Raw genomic sequence first — 13435 nt, 5'->3', positions numbered from 1 at the left:
CACATGCATTTAGGCTTGCTAGGCTTCTGAACATAAACGCTAGCCGACCTGTGTGGGGAATGTACAGGTTGAATGGGGAAAGCCTGGAGGTAGCTGAAAGGGCAGGAAAACGATCAGGGACCCTGTCTACACTAAAGAAGAGGTCAACAAACCTTTGGGGCCCAGTGGGCTCATCTGAAATTTTTACAATGTGCCATCAACTCTAGTCCCAATATGGTTGTCACACAAAAGGGGAGAGAAAGAGACAGGACCCCAAAATCGTGTTGGCGTGCCTTCTTTCATCCGCGAGGGGGGAAAGGCATCTATGCCAGGCACCACCACACCCTTTCACAGAGACAGAGAGAAGCTCTCAGCAACTCTCCTCCATTCAGAATAAATGGGAGGGAGGGTGTCCCACTCTGCTGGTCAATAAAACGTGGGTCATGTTTAAGGGAGTGCCGTTCAGTGTAGGAGAGACATCGTGACTGGGACGGAGCTCTGATGATCTGTGTGGAGGTGAGCTGCAGGTGATGGTTTTGCCTTACAGCAAAGGACTGGACCAGATTGCCTTTTGGCTTAGAGCAACTGCATTAATTAAGAGTGGGATGGGCGGGACCAGCTGCAAAGGGATTGGTCCAGGCACTGCTGTCTAGTAGAAGACAATTGCCTCCAGAATTGCCATGCAATGTCCAGCGCTGTTCCCTAGGTCCCTGTGTAAACAGACTGGTAGGGCCAGAGCAGATCCCAAAGCCCCAAATGGACAGTCGGCATTTTAAAATGGTGTGATCCAATCGCACTCCTCCTCCGGGCACAAGATAACACGGAAGGCTGTGGCCTCCCTCCTTTTCCAGCACCCAGGACATGCAGGTGGGCATCTTGAGGTCTTTATACATCGAGGCTGAAACCAGAGACTGTCAGCTTTTGTCTCTCTGGGCCAGAGAACCTGGATTTGCGCTGCAGTGGCTGATGGCACTCGGGATCAGTCAGAGGAGGGTAATGCTGTCTGTAGCACAGGTAGGCAAATGCAAGGCCCATTCCTGAACCAACCAGCACATCTTGGGAAGAAAACACAAAGAGGAGAGAATGAAAAGATTGTTTCAACTTGGGGCTGGCTAGCAACAGCACAGACCTCTGCTCCTATCCCCTCTATATGTAGGGAGCAGAGTAGGAAATTGTCTCATTCGAAGTCAGACTCCTGGTCCATCTAGCTCAGTACTCCTGACCCTGACTGGCAGTGGCTTTCCAGAGTTTCAGACGGGACATTCCCTGTCCGTTGCCAGGGATGGAACCTGGGACGTTCTGCATGCAAAGCAATGCTCTTCCTTCCTCATAGGGGAAGCTGCCTTATACCGGTTCAGACCATTTGTTCATCTAACCCAGAATTCTTACCGGTAGAAGCTCTACAAGGCTTCAAGCGAAGAGAGGTCATTCCTATCACTTGCTACCTGCCTTTTAAACTGGAAATACCAGTGACTTGAACAGGGAATGCTCTGCACACAAAGCCATGTGCTCTGCCACGGGCCTATGCTTCCTCTCCAAATGAGAGAATCTTAAAAATACAAGATGACATCATGCTTGGTCAGTTACGCAGCTCATCTAACTGGGTGCCAGAAGGGAAAACCCAGAAGTCCAGCAGTGGCAAGAGCAACTGGTTGCTGCTCTAAGAACCAGTGCCATAGTTTGCTTCTCCCCTCCTCCCTCCCAATCACTTTTCCCTGTGTGCTGTGTCTTTTACAGAGGAATATGCGGAGTAAAAATCCTGTAATTGGGCAGAAGGGGATTCAGCCCTCCATCCTGTTCCAAACCCTGGCTTGGACGCAGGCATGCAGTTAAGTAGGGAGTACAGCCAACCTCCACCCATTACTCCAGGGTTGGGGATCGTGAAGCCTTCCAGGGGTTGCTGGACTATAACTCCCATCCTCCTTGACTACTGCCCGTGTTGGCTACAGCTGATGGAAATTGCAGTCAAGCAACATCACAGGTTAGCCACTTGCTCTCTTCGTGGCATGTGCCTCGCTTCTCCATCGACGTCTCACTCACCTTGCCAGTGATGCTTGTAATCACAGGTGCGGGATAAAGCAATGAGCATCGCCACAAAGAGGGGCGCCAAGAAGGCACAGAGGCGCCAGGACTGCCCACGCCCGCCAGGCGCAAAGCAGTGGAGCTTCCCTGCGATGTAGAAGGAGCCAAAGGCGAGGCCGGCAAAGGCAACTGGAAGAGAGGAATGATCACTGCAAGACCCAGCAAGGCGACCAGTCCCCGCTAACATTGGCGGCAGATTGCGATGAACCTCCACTTCAGACTCTCCCCTCGTTACTAAGTGAATTTTTAATCAGGTGTTCTGGGTCAAACTACAATGCACCCCACCTGTCCCTCTGAGGTCCGTCTGTTATTTCACTTCCCCTTTATTAATAATCTGGGAATTTCTTAGTAACGGGAGTTTTCCTGTCCAGCGGCCGTGGCCGGTTATATCCTCCGCTCTGGGCTTCAGGGGTTAACCTCTCCTTTGCCTACAGTTTGGGGTCTCTCTTTATTAGATCCCCTCACTATACCAGTTAGCTAAGCCCTCTTAGCAACTCTGTGGCAATACCAGGGTTTCCGCCCGCTAGCCCCTCCTGAGGGAACTCCAAGACACAAACTATCACCCTTCAGTTTAGTTTTGCCCTTTCCCTGAGTTCACCTCCTCAAGAGCCTATATAACTCGCAGGACCAAATGAACGACGATATTTTCTTAGCTCAACAATAAGTGGTCTTTATTTCTTACAGAACATAACGGTTTCAGTGATGGTTCATAAGCTTAGTTTCATAACAGTGTAAACTCTTTCTTTCAGCAACATATACACATCTTCAACGATCCTAACCTAACCTAACCTGACCTAAACCTAACCTGGCCCCACACCCTCCTTCTTCCAGTCACCACTCTCCTCACACTAACGGCTGCTCCCTCCTTTTAAAGAGCGGAGTGTTCCGCCTCCCAAGGGGTATCTGCCACTCAAACTGGGGTGCCCATTAACTCCTAAAACACCGTGGGTTTCTGAACATCCCCTAACTTAGATCTGATTCATTACACAGATCCATAAAGACCTGAGGAACTAATAGTCCCTGATCTCTCGGCAAGCTATAGCAGAGGCTGAGCTCTGAAGGTGGGTAATGACTTTGCAGGGCAACACTGGACAAGATGACTCAAAAGCCTCAGTGGCACATGCTCTCAGGTGAGCCACATTGAGGGGAACCTTCAGAGCAGCGGAAGCCAACAGGGAGACCAACTCCCAGCAGCCCAGCATGGCCAATGGTCAAGCATGATGGGAGTTGGAGTCTGTGGAGGAATTCTCTATAAATGGTTCATTTTGTTCCATGTTTTGAAGGAAGAAACATTCTGTGACTGCAAAGGGCTGTGGTGACAGGTTCTAACAGAGGAAATGTGATTGCTTTAAGATTTTACTAGGCAGGGCCTGGATCAGGTATATTGGTCTGGGTGGCAGGACAAAGGAGGTTGGCTGCAGGTTCTGGTCAGCTTGAGAGTTCCCTGTCAGCGCGGGAGAAGGTTAAGTTGTTCCAGTTGCAGAGGAGGGAGAAGGGGGTGGATGAGGGCAGTGAGAGGAAGAAGGACAGAGAATAGTGGAAGGGGAAACTGAGGCCTTTATATGAATAAGCATGTTGTATGGAGTGGGGGTGGACATCAAGCAAAGGAGCAGTCTTTGGGGATTCGGGGGTGGAGATTGGGCGAAGGAGATGACAGAGCAGATTTTGGAGATTGCGCCGCACAGATTGGGGAGTGTGTGTGTGGAGATCAGGTGAAGCAGAAGTATTTGGGTATTGTGTGGGTGAGGGGTTGGAGACTGGACGTAGTAGTAGTTTTTAGAGATCACGATAGGGGGTGAAGATCAGGCGAAGGAGCAGTCTTTGGAGATGGCGCATGTGGGGGGTACAAATGGGACAAGGGAGCAGTATTTGGGGATCGCACTGGTGGGGAGGTGGGGACTGGGCAGTCTTTGGCGATCAGGTTGGTGAGGGGGGGAAGGGGCGAAGAAGCATTCTTTGGGGATTGTACGGGTGGGGGTGGAGACTGGGTATAAAGCACCAATCTTTGGGGATCGCGCGAGTAGGGGGATGTGGATTGGGCGAATGAACAGTCTTTGGAGATAGCATAAGTAGGGGTGGATATCAAGCAAAGCAGCAACCATGAAGACCACCTGGTTGCGGGGGTGGAGCCGTCATGGGGATTTATAATGATGCAAGTGTATCATGTGGATGTAGCCAGGACTCTCTTCTGCTCACAAAAAAAGTCTCTCTGCAGACGCTCCCTGGAGAGATCTGTGCATGGCTGACTTGAACTCACCCTGGATCCACCCCATCTCCCCATTTGGTGCTTCCCATCCCCAGCTGCAGCCCCCAAACGAGACAGCTTGCGCACTCACAAGAGGAATGTCCACTGGGGAAGCTCTTGCGCCCCTCGGTCACTATTTGCGCGTCCCCCGTGCACAGCAGCTGAAGGGTTTCCCGGCCATCTGGGAAGCAGCGGTAGAAGAAATCCGGTCGAGGCCTGGAGTGAGGAAGAGACCCAAAGCGTGGGGATCTGAACGATAAGTGTGGAGAGGAAGAAGCAAGGCGATATCTAACGCTGTGCTCCACAACCTGACCATGCAGCTCTTCTTGCACACTCTACAATTACTGGTCCTTCCATAACCCATCCTGGTGTCTTGCAAGTAATGGCCTTTGCTTGGCTGAAAATTGCTTTGGAGAAGGCAGCAGCAGAGGACATAAATGCCAACTCCTATTGCCTCCAGCCGGCATGGGCCATGCTGAGAGAGGAAGAGAGCAACATCTAGGAGACCCCTGCCCAGCCCGCACCCCCAGCCCTGCCTTTTCATTCTCTAGTCTCCAGGCAGTAGCCCAGAAGCAGCTAAGAAGGAACGATGAAGGAATAGAAGGCAAATGGGATTTCAGGAGCCACGTTTATTAGGAAACAGACTGCCCGGCTTACCCATAGAGCAGAACTAGGTGACAAGTGATAGCAGAATCCCGAGGTGGCTTGCTGGATTGTTAAGATTTCAGATCGGCGGTGGAGGAAAATCATGGATTGTATCCAATGTCAGCCATGCTCAGAGTAGACCCATTGGGTCATATTCAACTGATTTCCACTCCGAGTAAAAAGTCAAAGGAACCCCTGACCAGTCGTGTCCGACTCTGGGGTTGCGGGGCTCATCTCGCTTTATTGGCCGAGGGAGCTGCCGTACAGCTTCCAGGTCATGTGGCCAGCATGACAAACGCCGCTTCTGGCAAAGCAGAGCAGTGCACGGAAACGCCGTTTACCTTCCTGCCAGAGCGGTACCTATTTATCTACTCGCACTTTTGACGTGCTTTCGAACTGCTAGGTGGGCAAGAGCTGGGACCGAGCAACGGGAGCTCACCCCATCGCGGGGATTCGAACTGCCGACCTTCTGATCGGCAAGCCCTAGGCTCTGTGGTTAACCCACAGCGCCACCTGCGTCCCTTTCCACTCCAAATAGACCCATTTAAATCCAGAGTTGGCCCTAAGTTAGGCTGTCTGTCCATTTCAATAGGCCTGCTTAATGTGTCTGGCTGCGAACCAGAAGGTTTGAGGTTCGGGCCCACCCAGGGATAGCCGTGGAAAGAATTTCTGCATTGCAAGGGCTTGGACTAGAGGGTCCTATCCAACTCTACAATTCTCTGATTCTATAGTCTGGGTAGAAATTAGTTGGATACAACCCTTTTTTTAAATACTCCCCTATGGAATTGGTGGTGGTGGGAATGTCCCTGCAAGTAGAAAACTAGCAGAACAGGCCTTGTGCTGTGCTGCAACCTTTCTGCTCAATATGAACCACCATGGTACCACTTCTCATAATGAAAGATGGCATTATATACTGTGTATATATGTGCAGAAAGAGTTTTAATGAATAAATACATAAATTGTGCGATGTTCTCTAGCACTGGGGAACTATTTCACATTTGGGATGGGCATTCAAAAATGGCAGAGACAAATCCATTGCAGTCTGAAATGTTACTCTCCACTCTGCCACTTTCAGGAGACTTATGCAATCTCATTCTGAAACACAGACAGCCCAATCCAACCTTCTGTAACCGGGAGTCAAAATGCAAAAATATACTCTCTACAGAAAGGACTAGGACAAACACACACACAGAGAGAAACAGGATCTCACCTGCCCACGGCCAGCTTCACAGCATTGGTAAAGACACCATTCAGGGTAAGAGCCAGGCTGGCAGCTGGAAGAAAAAAGAGGGGGGACCCATCGTTTTCATCATCTTTACTGATTCAACCCTAGCCAGGCTCATTGTCAGAAATGTTGTGGCGAGAGGTCTGTCTTAAGGGGGAGAATTATTGCAAAGGTAAAACAGAATCGTGGAATTCAAAGCCATGCTCTTCCCATCATTCCATCTGCACAAGCATTGCAGTTTGTCAAAGAGAGAGAGAGAGAGAGAGAGAGAGAGAGAGATGGAGAGAGAGAGAGAGAGGAAGCCCCACTGCACAAGTTTTAGCTCAGGGCTTCCAGTGATGGGGCTGGTAAGATGAATCCCACCCAAGAAGCTCGATAAATTTAATAGTGGTTGAATTGTACTCTGTAGAAATAAAGCAAATTTTTTATTTTGCAACATCAAAAAAGAAACTACTATTGCAAGTTATCCCAGTGTCTTTGCACCCCAGCCAGAAAGCTAGAACAGATGAGTATTTATTGCATGGTTTATATGAACATTCGAATCAGTTCTAAGTTTATAGAGGATCCTTCTTTTGGCCCATTGATGTATTCTTGCATTTTCTGCTGTGGAGGGGGTGAGTTGGACTCAAAGCTTAGAATTAGTTTACAAGTGGGTCTGGAGACCCGCTAAATCAGACTAAGGACCCCGCACATCTAGCATCCTGTTTCTGCCCATCCAGATGTCTAAGGGAACTCATAAGCAGGATATGAGCCCAACAGCACTCTCCTGGCCCAGAAACTAGGACTGGGTTTGACACTGCAGGCAAAACAAGGGTCTTTGCGACTAGCAGCCACAGATGGCTTTATCCGCTGTGAATTTGTGAATTTGTATATCCCCCCTTTCAAAGCTGTTCAAGTTGGTGGCCATCGCCACATCTTGTGGGAGCAAATCCCATAGTTCAACTGCGGTGTGCCAAGAAGTATTCACCTAAGCAGGCTTCCCGCGTATCCTCTTGGTCCGCGTTCATGAAGAATTTGGCCAGGAGAATCAAGATCAGGGGAGACAAAAAGGAAATTAACTGGAACGAGATGGGAAGAGACAAGAAACAGAGTCAGCAGCGCTGCAAGAGCAACAACAAAACTATAGGGTTGTATCCAGCATTAGAACGGACCCATTGAAAATAATAGACAGACCTAAATTATGCTCATTGAGTTCACAGGGTCTACTCTGGGTAGATCTTCATTGGATACAACCTATCAAGGAAAAAGGTACTCGCCACCCACAATTTTTGTAAGTACCGTATATACCCGAGTATAAGCCGACCCGAATATAAACCGAGGCACCTAATTTTCCTACAAAAACCTGGGAAAGCTTATTGACTCGAGTATAAGCCGGTTCACCTTTGCCGCTGTGGAGGAGGAGGAGGAACAAGCGGCCCGAAAGCAGCCCTTTGGGCTGCTCCTTCCTCTTCCTCCTTTGCCAAGTTTGCATTTATGCGAGCAGTTCAGGAATGGAACAAGCTGCCTGGGGAGAGTAAAGAACCGCCGTTCTTGTATGCTTCTTAAGGAATGGTTGACTGGGGAGAGTGGGTGGCGGCACGAGCGGAGAGAAAGGGCTTCTTTCTCGCTGCCCCCACCGCCCGCCTCACTCAAGTATAAGCCGAGGGCAGCTTTTTCAGCACAAAAAATGTGCTGAAAAACTAGGCTTATACTCAAGTATATAGGTACTTTATTAAAATTTATGCTGCCTGATAAATCAAGAGACAGCAGTTCATTTTAATCAATTCAACATTGCAATCGTGGTCGATATTCAGTATTAACTAAATTACTAAGGTATTTGAGGCTCTCCAGCTTGTAGGAGATCCTTGGAGCAAAGGGATTCTTTAGTTGTGATCCTGCAGAGGTTGGATTGGATGACTATTAATGTCTCTCCCAATGCTACAATCCCATGGTTCTATGAAGTCTTTTGGACCCTGTCTCCCATCCACAACAAGCAGCATGGCCAATGGTCAGAGATGACGAGAGTTGTAATCAAGCGACTTTGGGAGGGAGACAGGATCCCCACCCCTTACCTATTGGGAAAAGACCTCATACGTCATCAAGTCCTTTTAGGTAGAGTTCCTAGATTAAGACTGTAATCCTATGTCCAAGGGGACTAAGAGGAACTCCCATCGGTCCCAGTCAGCATAGCCAATGCCCAGGGATGTTGATGTTGATGTTGATGATTAAATTATTATTATTATTTTATTTATGCATTTCAGGTTTATACATTTCACCTAGTTTTACAATCATTTTAACATTTCAAAACTTGACTTCCTTCCCCTGCTTTCTGCGGTTCCTTAAATGTATTTTTAATATCTTCTGCATATCCAAATTAACTTAATGTGCTCATCTATTCATCTACTTTAAATATATACTCTTACAGAACTGCAGGTTATTACAACATCCTGCCAATGCTCTTATTTGTTTACAATTATGTGTAATATTCAATAAACCATTTCCATTCTTTTATAATAAGTTTGTTATCTTGATTTCTTATTCTTCCGCTGAGTTTCACCATTTCTGCATATTCCATTAAGTTTTTGTATCCATTCTTCCTTTGCTGGGACTTCTGCTTCTTTCCATTTTGGGGCGAGTAACATTATTGCTGTAGTCGCATACATATGGGACACGGGTGGCGCTGTGGTCTAAACCACAGAGCCTAGGGCTTGCCGATCAGAAGGTCGGCGGTTCGAATCTCTGCGACGGGATGAGCTCCCGTTGCTCAGTCCCTGCTCCTGCCCACCTAGCAGTTCGAAAGCATGTCAAAGTGCAAGTAGATATAGGTACTGCTCCGGCGGGAAGGTAAACGGCATTTCCGTGCACTGCTCTGGTTCACCAGAAACTGCTTGGTCATGCTGACCACATGACCTGGAAGCTGTCCTGCGGACAAATGCCAGCTCCCTCGGGCCTATAGAGTGAGATGAGTGTGCAACCCCAGAGTAGTCGCGAATGGACCTTACAGTCAGAGGTACCTTTACCTTTTTTTTTAATTGCATACATGAATAAATTTCTATATAATTTAGGTCAGGGGCCAGCAATCTTTTTCAGCAGGGGCAGGTCCACTGTCCCTCAGACCTTGTGGGGGGCCGGACTGTATTTTGGAAAGAAAGAAAGAAAAAAGAACGAATTCCTATGCCCCACAAATAACTCAGAGATGCATTTTTAATAAAAACACACATTCTACTCATGTAAAAACATGCTGATTCCCAGAATGTCTGCGGGCCGGATTTAGTAGGCGATTGGGTCAGATCCGGCCCCCGGACCTACCCATGGTTTAGGTAGTTCTGTCCCTATAATTCCCAAAAGAAAAGCTTCTGGTGATGATTATTAAATTTAATAAAATGGTGATGGTGATGGTGATGATGATGATGATAGGAATTGCAACCCACAACATCTGGAGGGCATCCCATTGACTAAACCTTACATAGATGTGTGCTTCACTGAACGTACACACTGGAGACAATCTGAAGTGGTATCTGCCTGCAAAGGGCACGTAACTACGAACACAGCCTAAAGGCACAAGACGGCTGGCCATGAACGAATACTTACAAACATGGGCTTAGCGGGTACATGGTCGGACTCCACATAGGGGTTTTTATAGAGCCACATTTCTTCCGGCTGTATGACTCGCTGGAAAGGAGGCAGCAGCTCAGTGAACCTAGAGAAGAAGCACAACCCAAGGACTAAAGGCTTGTTTGCGCAATAAATACACTGACACAGCACAAGCAGCCTCTACGCACGCGTTGTGTGAAAAGAGTGTGCGCCTGTTCACGTGCACGACCCTTGTCCACACAGGACTGTGCACCCCTTGAATGTAATGTGTGAACACCTCTTGTGTGTTGGTGATTTTTAAAGAAAAGCAGAAGGGGTTTTCCTCCCAATATGATCACAGGGAGATCTGAGCACACAAGAATGATGCAACCATTTCCAGCGGGCATTTTCAAAGTGGTCTACAGTTATCACTTGAAATATCAGTTTCAAATCGTTTTCCGTAAAGCAACCAACCATTCCAAATAACCACAAATAATACAGGAGCTCCAGCCATATGAGGAACAGGCAGCCAGTCACTGAGCTGACCTCCATTTGGCTCCCTGTGCGCAGAGGACTGGATTCACGGAATGCCCAATCCAGGTAGGATGCGTATGGAGAGGGAGGAGAGGAAAAACCAAATGGCTCTAGCGTGGCAGAGGTGCCCAGTCCTGGAACATCCTCCTCCTCTAGGCATGGACAGCCATGAGTTTTTGTTAGGAGTCCACTGCCCTTTTGTTTTGCTGCAGGTTGGGTGAGACTGATTCCGAGTCTTGAGTCTGCTTCGTGGTTTTAGTATTGATACCGATGTTGCTGGTGTCTTACCGTTATCTTAATTGTGCTCTGTGTTTTGGAATCAATTATTTTTTTTAATACTGCTTTGAGGTCACCTAAGTGAAGAGCAATATTTTGTATATGTGAAAATGCGATTCTTTCCACACCCACCCTGACCAATCCTTTGCTCTTAAAATTGGTGCATGCAATGAGATTAATCAAGTTAACATGAGCTCATCTTGGATATTCTCTGCAACAGGGACTATTAACAATAATGATGACGGCATGATTATTTATTATAATAATTGCCTGCTTCACCAAAAGGTCCCAGGCCCTACAACAATGTAGAAATACAAATTAGTAAAACCAGTTAAAACACTGAAACGGACAACAAGGTTTACTTTCCATCTCTCCCACTGTTTTTGAAATTGAGTTTCAATACATAAAATAGTGTTGGATCAGAGGCTTGAGGGTCATGTGAGGGTTAAGGCGTGTGCTTTGTCCTACCGCAAGGAAGAAGAAGAAGAAGAGGAGGAGTTTGGATTTGATATACCGCTTTATCACTACCCAAAGGAGTCTCAAAGCGGCTAACATTCTCCTTTCCCTTCCTTCCCCACAACAAACACTCTGTGAGGTGGAGTGGGGCTGAGAGATTCAGAGAAGTGTGACTAGCCCAAGGTCACCCAGCAGCTGCATGTGGAGGAGCGGGGAAGCGAACCCGGTTCCCCAGATACGAGTCCGCCGCTCTTAACCACTACACCACACTGGCTCTCAGAAAAGCCCTCGGAGTCTGCTCTGATCCATTGCAAAATAGCAACTCCTCTCTCCTTTCCCGTGGCATGAATCAGAAACTGATTTCAAAAGCGAGGCATTTATGAGATCAACAGGAACAAGGGGTTCATTTCAGCAAGCCTAGCTAGAGAGAAAAGATGGGGCTGCTTGGACAGGCCGGCCTCTCCCAACAGTAAAAGCCTGTGCTGTGACAACGCAGCAGAATTATTTAGACAACGGTGTGTGGAACCATTTCATCATTACAAGTGCAAAGCAGAACAGCCTGCCCCTACCTACGTCTCTGGAGCTGAATCCAAAAAGAACACATCAGCTTGGACTCCTGTCAGTCCAAATGTCAGATCAGCAGCAAACACAGGAGCAGATACTCCTCTCGTTGTGTCAACGCAAGGGGTGGGGGAACGTCAGCTGACCAGGTGCTGCCCAGCAGGTCTTGCCATATCAGTTGCTCGCCACTGGAATTTCCTGGGGAAGTTGTTGCCAGTCAGGGTAGGCAACACTAAGCTAATGGAGCTATGGCCTGACTCAGTATAAGGCTGCTTCCTGCAGGACCCACTGCGAAGAACCATGTGGAAAGGGGTGTGTCAGACAGAGCCTCTGACCGTATTTCCCATGCACTGGGGGAAGTATCAAGCACGCTGGAGTTAGAGCCAGGAGTGTGTTGCAGATACAGTACAGTTATAAGGAGGCTTTTCCTGAATCCCAGTAAGGCGTCCACCTTGAAGGCAGAACGGTCCCAGGTTCAATCCCCCATCATCTCCAGCCAGAGACCCCTGCCTGAAACCCAGGAGAGCTGCTGCCGGTCAGGGTAGGCAAACTGAGCTGAGATGGACCAATGGCCTGATTCTGCAGAAGGGCCCTTATGTACGAAACCTGCACCAGAGTCATGTAGAGCTAGATATGAAAGAAGACATCGTCTGGGGCCTTTGGCCCATACAATGCACGCAGCGCAGCACGGCAGACATCTATGGGGCGCAAAGGGGCGCGGTGGATTTTCTTTTCAGCTCCTGCGAGCCACACAATATACACAGGCAGATACCGACGACCCGACGTGCCAGGATGTCCTTCGGGGGCCGAATATCGCATACCACTGCATGCCCCAAACACGGCACCGACAGGCCTGGCACTCACATCTTTAGGCGCAGGAGGGAGGGAGGGAGGCACCTTCCTGCGCATCGCCCAGCTTGCTTGGCGGGGAAAGCGGGGACAATTGCCTTCTTGCTTCAAAAAAGAAGCTCACTGCTGCGTGCATTGCGGCAGAGAGAGAGAAAGAAGAGAGATCTCCCTTCATCCTCTTTCCCAGGGATGCCAGGCCCGCGCCTTGCACGCCTTCCCCAGTCGCGACGCCGCCCGGGGACCGCGGGGTAGAGACACCCTTCCCCACCCCCCACCCCAAAAAAAACCGGCCCGCTTTTGCACTCACAGGAAGAGTCCCAGCAGCGCGGCGCGCACCCCCACTTTCCAGCAGCAGCAGCACCAGCCCCGCCCGCGGGACCCGCCGCATCTCCGCTCGTGCGGTCCCGGGAGCCACGCGCCGCCCCTCCTGCCTGGCGAGGCTCCGCCCCCTCGCGGAGCGGGACCGGGGGGAGGCGAGGCGGGTGGGGGGGGGACGGGTCTCCTCCTCCTCCTCCTCTCGCTCTGGACAGAAGAGGGCGGGGCGCGCACGGGAAACAGACCGCGGGACTTACTTCCGAGTAAGCCCAGCCGCACTCTTCCGGAAAGCCGGGGGGGGGGAGGGAAGGGGCTGCGCGGGGCACGATGCTCTTTGTCGCTGCTGCTGCAGCAAAAGCCCATGCAGTTTTCATGGGCGTAGCCAGGATTTAGGTAAGGGGGGGGCAGGCTTTATGTTAGGGGGAGCAGAACCTCACATAGTTAGGTGTTTCGTATTGATTTAATTGATTTGGAGGGAGCTGCCCATGGCGTAGCCAGGATTTTGTTTGGGGGGCGACAGGCTTTTGTTGCGGGGGAGGAACCTCAGATTTATATTGATTTTACTGATGGGGGGCAGCTCCCCCCCCCCACGCTATGCCCATGTGCCGTTTCTCGCTGCATCAGCGGAAGCCTTGGGTCCAGAACGCCCGACATTGTTGTCTTGCGCTCTGCGCTGGTGATTGTGGCAACCAGGTGCACCTCCTGCTGCGTCTGGA

The 13435-nt window shown here is 49.5% G+C and overlaps 1 protein-coding gene across 1 annotated transcript; it reads right to left on the bottom strand.

The window, feature by feature from the left end:
* Positions 1 to 832: 832 nt before the first annotated feature.
* On the bottom strand, positions 833 to 12811 carry PLPP5 (phospholipid phosphatase 5). The gene is given in 8 exon segments (XM_033172181.1): positions 833 to 1034; positions 2020 to 2190; positions 4398 to 4522; positions 6162 to 6225; positions 7144 to 7234; positions 9747 to 9855; positions 12712 to 12750; positions 12752 to 12811. Coding segments are annotated over 8 exon segments (810 nt in total). The 5' UTR covers positions 12793 to 12811; the 3' UTR covers positions 833 to 864.
* Between the last annotated feature and the right edge of the window lie 624 nt (positions 12812 to 13435).

Source organism: Lacerta agilis, chromosome 15 (genome assembly GCF_009819535.1).
Source record: "Lacerta agilis isolate rLacAgi1 chromosome 15, rLacAgi1.pri, whole genome shotgun sequence".
Lineage (NCBI taxonomy): Eukaryota > Metazoa > Chordata > Lepidosauria > Squamata > Lacertidae > Lacerta > Lacerta agilis.
The sequence above is the reverse complement of the archived record's forward strand: the minus strand, read 5'-3'. Positions and strand labels throughout refer to the sequence as shown.